The sequence below is a fragment of the Propithecus coquereli genome, unplaced genomic scaffold, assembly GCF_000956105.1.
Source record: "Propithecus coquereli isolate 6110/MARCELLA unplaced genomic scaffold, Pcoq_1.0 Scaffold107, whole genome shotgun sequence".
NCBI classification, from domain to species: Eukaryota; Metazoa; Chordata; class Mammalia; order Primates; family Indriidae; genus Propithecus; species Propithecus coquereli.
The window spans coordinates 1,580,197-1,590,701 of record NW_012134636.1 but is presented as its reverse complement, the minus strand read 5'-3'; the positions used below and the strand labels follow the sequence as shown (position 1 = coordinate 1,590,701).

The window sequence follows — 10,505 nt, the reverse complement described above, 5'->3', positions numbered from 1 at the left end:
AATATTTATGTATAAATCTAATAAAATATGTACAAGATTTATATGAGAAAAACTATGAAACTCTGATGTTTATAGCGGCTTTATTCATAATTGCCAAAAGTTGGGAGCAACCAAGATGTCCTTCAGTAGATGAAATTTTGGCACATTCAGAAAATGGAATATTCTTGAGCACTAAAAAGAAGTGAGCTATGATGCCATGAAAAAATATGGAGGAAACATAAATGCCCATCACTAAATGAAAAGTGAAAAAAGCCCTGTCTGAAAGGTCTACATAATGTATGATTCCAATTATACGACATTCTGGAAAAGGCAAACTACGGGGACAGTTAAAAGATCAGTGGTTGCCAGGGTGAGGGGGAGGGAGGGATAAATAGGCAGAGCACAGAGGGGCAATGAAACTATTCCCTATGACACTACAATGGTGGATAAATGCCATTATACTTTTGTCTAAACCCATAGAATGTACAACCCCAAGAATGAATCCTAATGTAAACTATGGACTTGGGTGATAATGACGGGTCAATGTTGGTTCATCAATTTTAAGAAACATATCACTATATTGGGGGATGTTGAAAGTGGGGGAGGCTGTGCGTGTGTGGGGGCAGGAAGTCTTTGGGAAATCTTTGAACTTTCTGTTTAATTTTGCTGTGAACGTAAAACTGCTCTACAAAATAAAGTCTATTAAAAATAGATGGGATTGTACTATATACAGCATTTTGTACCTTTATATCCTTTTTATTTCTTAATATATCTTACAAGATTTTCCATGATAACTTATACGATTGTACCCCATTGACTTTTAATGGCTTAGTGGTATTCCATGGCATGGATACACCATAACTTATTTAACCAGTTCCCTCTTAATAGACATATATTTTTGGCCTTGTGTTATAAAGATGCTAGTGCAGTGAACCCCCTTCTATACATCTTTGTGTATATGCACAAGTATAGCCATAGGATGAAGTTTACTCAAGGTGGTGGTGTATCTGAAAAAAAAAGGGGAAAAGATCAAGTTGAGTCAAGTGGTAAGTGCGTTTCCAGGCATGCACATGCCCCCTTCATGCCCCCAGCCAGTGGAGACCTACTACCATTACAGTTGCTAGTGGTTGTGTACTCAGTCTACTTCATGGCCTTGAGAAATAGGTATCCTCATTCCAATGATTATAAAACTGAGGTTCAGAGTGGTGAAGGGACTTTCTCAGTGACACACAGTTAAAGGTTTTGTTCCCAGTAAATATACATGATACAAAATTCAAAAGAAATGAAACATTATTATATCAGTTAGGACTAGGTTTGGCTGCATGTGATAGGAAAACCCAAAATAATTGTGGTTCAGAGCCCTAAGGTTCTAGTCCCTTATGTGAAATAATTTTGCAAGAGTTAGGCTGTCCAGATCTCTTTGGTAGCTCCTGGTAGCTCATTAGCAACTCCCAGCTTTCTGCTCCACCACTCCCGGGTCGTGGCCCTTATCATCATTGTTGAAAATGGCTGCTAGCTTCTTAGCCATCACATCTGCATTCCAGGCAGCAGGATGGAGAAAGGGATGAAGACAAGGGGAAAAGAGCACACTGTAGCATACTTATAAATCTGTTTGTATAAAGTTAGTGCCTTGAAGCACATACCTCATCTGCATGTATTTTTGCTTAGTCATGTGGTCACATATAGCTGCAAGGGAGGTTGGAAAATATTCTTTTTTCTCTATAGTCAAAGTCTTAGCTAAAAATTCGAGATTCTAATAATAAGGAAGAAGGGATGAATAGATACCATAGGAAACTATTTGTCTCTGCCATTGTTACGTGGTAAAAAATATGCATACCTCCTTCCCGATGCAGCCACCATTACAGTTCTTAAATATCTGGAAAAAGTCTTAATTCTTTTGTCCAAGATTTTTTTACAGTGGTTTTTTTTTTTTAGGAGATAGGGTCTTGCTCTGTTGCCCAGCTGAAGTACAGTGATATGATGATAGCTCACTCTAACCTTGAACTCCTGGGCTCAGGCAATCCACCTGCCTCAGCCTCCTGAGTAGCTGGGATTATGGGTATGTACCACCATGTCCAGCAAATTTTTTAAGGTTATTTGTTGTAGAGACGAGGTCTCACTATGTTGCTCAGGCTAGTCTTGAACTCCTGGCCTCAAGCGATCCTCCCATCTCAGTCTCCCAAAATTCTGGGATTACAGGTGTGAGCCACTGCACCCAGCCACTGCACTGTGCCAAGAGTCACCATGACCTGCCCTCACTCCATCCTTAGGAATTTGCCATGCTACTTCTCATCTCTCATTTGATTCTCATAAAAGGTCTGTGAAATGGGTTGGGCAGATGTCATGATCCTCCTTTGACAAATGAAGAAATTAAGGCCCAGAGAGGCAAAAAAAAGGCTAAAATTGCAGTGTAAAGGGTAGAGTTGAGCCTGTTGTGGAGGCGGGACAAAGTGGGACATGTTTCTCAATTATGGGACACAGGCAGGATGGCATCCGGCAGCCAGTGGTGAGCACAGTGCTCCATTTCCAATTTATTTCGTAATTGCAAGGGGAAAGTCTCAGTTTGGTGCTAATACGTCTTTAACTCCTCTCGTTCTTACTAACAGGTCTTTTAAACAAAGGGATCAGCCCTTGGCTCAGAGCAATTGGTAGGCAAAGTGTCTAGCTAGCATCTGAGAACATTGTTTTGATTTCATTATACTTACATTTAGTGTCTTTCTATTTATGGCAAATAATCCTGGTTTCCTTTTCTTTGAAAGTGATTTAAATTTGCTTTTTTAGTATATGTACCTAACTTAAAAAGTAAGTTTATTCAAAGAAAAACATCAAGTAAGGACCTAAGTTTGAGTACAGATCCCACCACTTACTAGCTGTGTGACATTGGATAAAATACTTGGTTCCTTTGAGCCTCAGTTTCCTCATCTATAAAACGAGGGTGACGTTGTTTTCCCACTTCATGGATTTTTTATAGGAATAAATGAGATAACAAATGTCAGGAGCTCAGCACCCTGAAGAGTTAAGCACTCGGTGCTATTTTTTAACATTATTATCACATTATTAATAATAGTATTCTTCATCTTAATTTTGTCATAACAACTCCCGGCTGCTTGGAGCAGGGAAAGTCAGCGGACTTTGGGGTAACTGAATGGAGATGCCCATCCTAGGGCCCTGGCCCCTACACCAGTTGTTCTCACCAGGAAAAATCCTCCCCCCAGGGGACATGTGGCAATGTCTGGAGACTTTGTATTATTATGACTAGGGGAGGTGGTGCCACTGGCATGTGGTGGGTTGAGGCCAGGGACGATGCTAAATATCCCACGCGCCCGGGACAGCCCCCACCATGAAGACTTACTTACCTGGCCTGAATGTCAGAAGCACTGAGGCTGAGGAACCTTGTCCCACGCTGTAGCCTGCACCCCTGCCTGTGCCCCAGCAGCAGCTGGCTCTTCCACCAGCTCATTATTTCCAAAAGAGGCTTGAACTTGGAATGCAATTACCTCAGCCTCAGTTTCTTCATCCAGCAAATGGGAATGCTGAAGCCTGCCTTGTCCATAGGCATTCTGTCTCCTCATGGGGAGTTTCTTGGGCACTTCTCTGCCCTAAACTATCCCCGCTGGTCTCTTCCTCTCTTCCCTCAGGACCAGGGAAACCCAGCTGATTGGCTTTTCTCTATTTGTTTGACCTCTGGGTGTTTCTCATTCCCAGGGTGGCCTCTGGGACCTCATAGCCACCATCTGAAACCCTGCAGAGCAAAGGAGGCAGAGTTACTGTCCCAGCCTTCTCTGACCACGCCTGTCATTTTGGGTCTCAGCTCCTAGTCTGTTACCCTTGGGGCACTCCTTGGCATGTCTAACTATTCTGTGTGTTGACTTGTTGATTTCATTCCTCCCCACGTGCCTCTGCTCTTGAGGACAGACACCATACCTGCCTGTGTCCCCAGCACGCTGCACAGTGCCTGGCACATTACAGGCACTCAGAAATTTGTGTGTGGAATGGAGGAAGGGAGAGGCAGAAACAGAGTGGGCAGGGTGAGGGGATAGACACAGAGAAGGGAGAAAGGGGAGGAAAGCAATAGAGATGCTGGGAGAGCTAAACAAAGGGGAAAAGGGAGGGTGGAGACAGATTCGAGCACAATGTAGGGAGGGGAGAGACAGACACAGGCAGAGGGGAAGAGACAGATGCAAAGAAAGATGAACAGGGTGGAGAAGACACGAGAAAGGAATGGAGACACAGGCAGAGAGAGACAGGCAGAGAGAGCGTGCAGGCGCAGTGCAAAGGGAAGAAAACCTCACTGAGGCCTCAGTGCCCGGGTTGCGGAGGGGAGTGGGGCCGCCCGCAGGAGCCGGGAGCCACCGTCTAGGAGCGCGGGATACAGCGCTGTTTCCATGGAGACGGGGATGCCTTCCCCAGGCTCTTCCCCACCCCTGCCTCCAGCTGGAGACATAGAGCCCGGGATGGGAAGGCGGCAGCATACCCGCCTGGGGAAGGGCCCTTGGGACGCCGAGATCACTCCTTTCCCTTGCCCCATCTTGGGCGTTTGACCCTCCTCCTCCTCCAGATAGGGTCCCGGAGGCTTTGGCAAGGGGTAGGAATAGGCGGCTCCTCATCCTCTTACCGCCCTGTTAAGGCTGGAGCGCGCCCGGCGCAGTGCGAAGTCTTCTCTTCAGTTTGCGCAGCGCTCACATTGCCATATCCAGCCTGCGGTTTCCGCTTAGCTCCCGACGTGCCTCTGCACGCGGGTGTCTGATGGGCATCTTCAAATGGTCGAATTCTTTAACTCGCCCAGCTCATTCCCGCCCCAGGGCTTTTGCATTTGCCGTTCCCTTTGCCTGGAACCCTTTCCCCAGCCCTTAAGCAGTGGTAGCGGTGGAGAGGCGGGAAGCCCAGCTCTGGCGCGTGTGTGGCCGCAGCGCAGCATCTGGATGAGGGGCGGCACTGGGGGCGGGGGGCAGGACTGGGGGACATCCTGCGGCGTCACGCTGGGGAGGGGCCCCTCCGCTGGAGGCCGGAGGAGTCTGGGGCCTAAAGCGCACGCCCTCTGACGGTGGCTGTGGTAGGGAGCCGGCGAAACCCAGGGCCCCTTCCCACCCTGGGGCTAGACAGGACATAGGGACAGTGGGCAGAACTGACTGCCACCCGCCGTGTGCCATAGCTGTCATCTAAAACCCAGGTTAAGCACCCTGTAGCCCTGGCGCGGGTCAAGGTCCCCACAGTTCCAACCAGAGCCCCGTGGAACCTTCAGGACTCAGACATGTCAACCCCGACTCAGGCAGACATTGGGAGGCCACCTCCAGCCCGCAGCCGGGGTCAGGGTCCGCAGCCCTGGTCGGAGCTCCGCAGCAGGGAAGGCCCGGAGTCCGGGTGGTTCTGCTGGGCCTGCGACGCCGCGTGCGCTCCTTCGGAGCCGCTCCCGGTTACCGCAGGGACGCAGCGTGCTGATTGGCTGAGGCTCGCGGGGACGCAGCGTGCTGATTGGCTGAGGCTCGCGGGGACGCAGCGTGCTGATTGGCTGAGGCTCGCGGGCGCGTTTGCTAGAGGCGGGTCGCTAAACCCGCAGGGACAGGATGCTGCCTAGGGCATTCATTCCCAAGGCCCTTCTTGGCCTGCCTCTTCTCCCTTTCTCTGTCTCTGCCCTCACCTGAAACCACCTTCCCCATTATTTTCTTATTTGTGTAATGATTATTTTTCTCGTTATGACTAGTTTTGATAATATCAGCCAAGATTTATCCGGGACTTACTGTGCCAAGCACTTTACATTTGCTGCCTTCTGTTATCTTTGCCACCACGAGAGGATGCCATCATTGTCCCCATTTTACAGATGAGGAAACTGAGGCTCAAAGGTGAAGGAATTCGCTCAGAGTCACACATCTAGAAAATCGCCGAGCTCCAGCCTTCTTAATGCTATAATGTACCTGTCCCCCGCTACACACAAGCTCCCTGAGGCTGGAATCCAAGTCCCTCCCCCCCATACAGACACACACGCCGGGCTAGTGCCTGGCACGCGGAATGCCCTCAGTGCTACCTGAGTGAGCGCCTGGCACTGTGCTTGGTGTCCTACAGGCATTGCGTCATTTAATCCCGGTTCCACCCGTGAGGTAAGTACTGTGGTGTTCATTGCACAGAAACGGGCCCATTTGGGCTCGGCAGCACCCCCCAAATCATACAGCTGAGCGAGGGGAAGGACCGGGCTGAGCCCTGTGGCTGGCACTGCACGGCGTGTGCTCCGAGCGCAGTGCTCACCCGCGGGCACGAGAGCGAGCTTCCAGCGCCTCGAATGGAAGGAAAATGGCGCCCGACAAACATCAGGTGACTGGATGAGAAAAACAGGGAAGAACGGTCAGGTTGGGAGAGAGAAAACATGGCCGGGATGCCAGAGGGAGCTGAAGGCGGTGGCTGTGCTTTGCTATTTTCTCATATTTCCCGCAGGGCTTCCCGGAGGAAGAGTTGATTTGATGGTGGAGAAAGGGCATTGAGGGTTCCAGAAAGTTTCTGTTGCTGGAGCAGGAGGCCCATCCCAGACCCTTGCGTGTCTGTGTGTCTGTCTTTGTCTCCTCCCCCCGCCCCGGAAGTGGTTTGGGAGCCCTTGGTTGGGTTGGTGGGCGGGGCGGGGGTGCCGGGGCCCAGACTGAAGGGGATTCCGTGCCCTTGGACGCCAGGGAGTATTGTTCTCTTCTTCCTTCCTTCCTTCCCTCCTGACCGCGGCGGTGGGCCCGGCGCGCGCCCCTCAGCTCTGTGCCTCGTCCTGGGCTGCATGATCTTCCCTGACGGCTGGGACGCCGAGACGATCCGAGACATGTGCGGGGCCAAGACGGGGAAGTACTCCCTGGGGGACTGTTCCGTGCGCTGGGCGTACATCCTGGCCATCATCGGCATCCTCAACGCCCTCATCCTCTCCTTCCTCGCCTTCGTGCTGGGCAACCGGCAAACAGACCTGCTGCAGGAGGAGCTCAAACCGGAGAACAAAGGCGAGTGGGCGCTGCGGGCAGGAGGGTGGCTGCCCGTGGGGCTGGACATTTAATCAAATAAATAAAAGTAATAAAAGGGATGCAAAAATCGGACACCTAACAGACCTTTTAAACAATTTGACATTCTCCCTCAAATCTGAGCATTTGCACACCTATGACCCAGCAAACTCACCTTGGAGTACACACTCATGAGAAATGTGTAAAAATGCGGGTGGCAGCAGGGTCACTACAGCAAACAACTACGAACAACCTAAATGGCCTTCGGCAGAAGGATGGATAAATAAACGGTGGTATGTTCACATCACAGAGCAGGTGCAACTGTGAAAATGAATGCACTTCAGTTAACTGTAACAGAGTGGCTGCATCTTGACAACATAATACCAAGAAGGGGGAAAAAATCAAGTTCCAGAAGATGACAGTGATATATTTATTGAGCTTGAAAACAAGCAAAACTAAGCAATGTATTGTTTAAACATACATGTAGTATGTTTCAATATAGTAGTACTATACATATTTTTAAAGCAATGATAAATAGGTGGGATGGTGGTCATCTGTGGTTGGGATGGAAGGGGAGGAAGTCAGCACTATGAGCTGGGGACACAGGCATATGCAAATTATCAGTAAGGTTAATAGTTCTTGAATGGTGAGTTCACTGGTGTTCATTACCATGTGCTTTATACTTGGTATATTACATATAAACTTTTGCATATATCAAGTAGCATTAAAATACAATAAAGAAAATATTACATATAAGGCCAGAGTTTCAGGGGTATTGCTGTTACCAGACACTTTTCTATACATCCACACACATTATTATAAGATGAAGGAAGGGTAGTTTATTGAACTATTCTCCTTTCAGGGGCTATTAGGGAGGTTTCCAGGTTTTGCCTATCACTGACAATGCTACGATGAACATCTCTGTGGTGGCTTCTCATACACATGTGCAAGTGTTTCTTGATGTCTTTCCGGAAGGGAAATTGCATGCTTAAAGCTGCAATGATAGGGCCAGACTCCTTTCCAAAAGGGTGTTGCCTCACAGAGTCTTCTGACCCAGAGGCCACCCTGCCCCCAGAGCAAGGAGAGACACTGCATCAGTGGATGCTTGTCTGTCTGGGTGTGCATTCTTTACTTTGAGAGATGGGAGATGTAATCTTCAGAGTCACAGCCTTCCTTGAGCATATTAGCATATTAGCATTGCTGGATCTATGTTTTGCACTTTAATTATATTTGTCTCTTGAAGTCTCTCGCCTATAAAATGGGAATAATGGCAGTGAGAATTAAATGCAATAATGTATGAGCTGTGTAATCTCATTTGGCAGGAGGTAGTTTACGATTGCGGTTGAACTCTTAGACTGCGAAGGCAGATTGTCTGTAGTGGAAGCAGGTTGAGCTCAGAAATTACTTAACCTTCAGCTTCAGTTTCCTGCACTTGCTGAAATGAAGCTGGCGAGAATAATACCACCTCCCAGGGCTGTCATGTGCCTGTTAACGTGGCAAGCTTGGTCTCGCACATGGTGAATGCTCAAAGTTGTCAGTCCTCCCAACTCCCCTCCAGGCAGGCACTGAGACCACATTTTACAAATGAGAAAGAAAGTCCAGGTTCAGAGAGCTCCAGGAACTTCCCCAAGGTGATGTAAGCAGGATTTGAAGCCAAGTCCAAGTCCAAAGCCCAAGCTCCTGCTCACTGTCATGCTGCCAGTCTTAGCCTCGTGAGGCCAGAGATTTCCTGCCCCTTTCTGGCCCCCCTGGGATGCTGGTCTGCTAACCTACACTCAGAGGCCCCATCTGACAGAGCCCCGCAGACCCGTGGGTTTCTGTGGTCTTGGTGTGAGGACAGCGCCTGCCCTCTGGTGGCAGCTTCCGGAAGTGCAAGACTAAGACTGCTATGTGGCCTTTCTCAAGAAGGCTGGGGGATGTGACTGCTGTGAGGTGCCGCCCACTCAGCGCCCTTCCGTCTCTCCCTACAGCCACCTAACAACTCAGTGTTAAAAGGTGATGTCATTAAAGCTCACTTATAGAGCAGGAGAGAAATAAAAGGCGATGTAAGGGAGCCTCACTCTGCCTTCCTGCCCTGGGGATTCAAGATGAGTGAGCTGGGCAGTTCAGTTTGGAGCCAAAGACCTCTGGAACAAAAATAATAAAACAGACTGGTACCATTTGCAGCATATACTATGTGCCGACACTGTACCAAGTCAGTGGCTGACATGATTTGTCTCTTTTTGACTCTTCAGAGTTTCCCCGTGAAGTGGTCGTCCCCATTTTACAGATTAGGACATTGGGGCTCAGAGAGGTGGAATGGCTTGCTCAAGACCACCCTGAGGGGCAGAGGCTTGGTTGGGATTTCTGAGCCTGTGCAGCTCCCACTTCTGCCCACTTTTCCCCTGGGGAAGTCCAAAGGGAGCCCTGATGCCCCGGAGGTCTCTGACTTTCTCCAATTCTCTCTCTCTCTTAGATTTTGTGGGCTCTACAGTAAGCTCTGTGTTGCGGCCAGGGGGTGATGTCTCTGGATGGGGAGTCCTCCCCTGCCCCGTGGCTCACTCACAGGGACCCTGAAGGCCAGGACCACAGCCCAGGAATTGGCCTGACCTCAGCTTGTCCTGTTTCCTGCCCTCTCATCTCCTCCATTCAAGATCCGAGGGAAGACCTTGATCTCAGACTGACTTCTCACCTGCTACCGGCCTGCCAGCTCCAGGCTTTGAAGAGAGGATGGGGCTGGGATGCAGCCTCGGGGAGGGGAGAGGCCCTCCAGCCCCTGGGAGAGCCTGATTCTGGCTACTCCCTCAATTGGGAGCCCATTTTGCCCTGGTCCGCTGGGCTTCTTTGCCCTCCAGACTGGCCTGGGGGGCCCCTGCACGTCCCCAGGGGAGGGAGGAGCCTGTGGTTCCCAGCCCCTGGGTCTGGAGGGCTGCTGCCTGGCTGTATCCTTGGCCTCCTCTGGTTCCTGCCTCCTCCAGAAATTTATTCTAGCTACTGCCCCAGGATGGGCCCGACTCTTTCCTACTTTTTTTGCCGATGATGGTTCCACCACATCTGCCACAAAGCTCCAGGTGCCACCAGTCTCCCCGGGGCCTTCTCTGCCCCTGTTTTCCAGCCTGCTCTCAGCTCTCCCAAAGGACTCTGAGCTGCACTGAGGGGAGAAAGCACGGGGCCTCCCGGTCAGCTGCAGACTGGGGCCCTGACCCACCCAGGGTCTGAGAAAAGACTTTCAGGCTCTGGTGCAGCGGCGGGGGCAGCTGGAGCTTGGAACTGCTTAGCCCTGGCCAGCCTGGCCTCCTCTCCGCTGGGATGTCTCTCCAGTGACTGGACCCTTGACCCTGGCCTGTTTTGTACAGCACAGACTTGTTGGCCCTGTTGTCAGGGTTGGGGGTGTGGAGGGGGTCCCAAAGGTGGGGAATCAGGGGATGCATCACCCCTTCTGCCCCTTCCCATGGCCCCACACGCCCGGCATCTGCCAAGGGCAGAGACTGTCTTGCCTCTTTGATACTTTTCTGCATAACTTGAACTTGCAGGTCACCTCTGAACAGGGTACCCTTGTCCCCACGCCCAGGCCTTGTTACCCTG

At 50.3% G+C, this 10,505-nt stretch overlaps 1 protein-coding gene across 1 annotated transcript in view; it reads left to right on the top strand.

Moving 5' to 3' along the window:
* LHFPL4 (lipoma HMGIC fusion partner-like 4) overlaps positions 1–9,900 on the top strand; it is a 41,707-nt gene extending 31,807 nt beyond the window's left edge. Inside the window, exons 3-4 of the mRNA XM_012646697.1 lie at positions 6,708–6,944; positions 9,397–9,900. Of these exons, the coding sequence (XP_012502151.1) occupies positions 6,708–6,944; positions 9,397–9,497 (338 nt within the window). The 3' untranslated portion in view covers positions 9,498–9,900. The remainder of the gene's footprint in view (positions 1–6,707; positions 6,945–9,396) is intronic.
* The last annotated feature ends 605 nt before the right edge of the window (positions 9,901–10,505 follow it).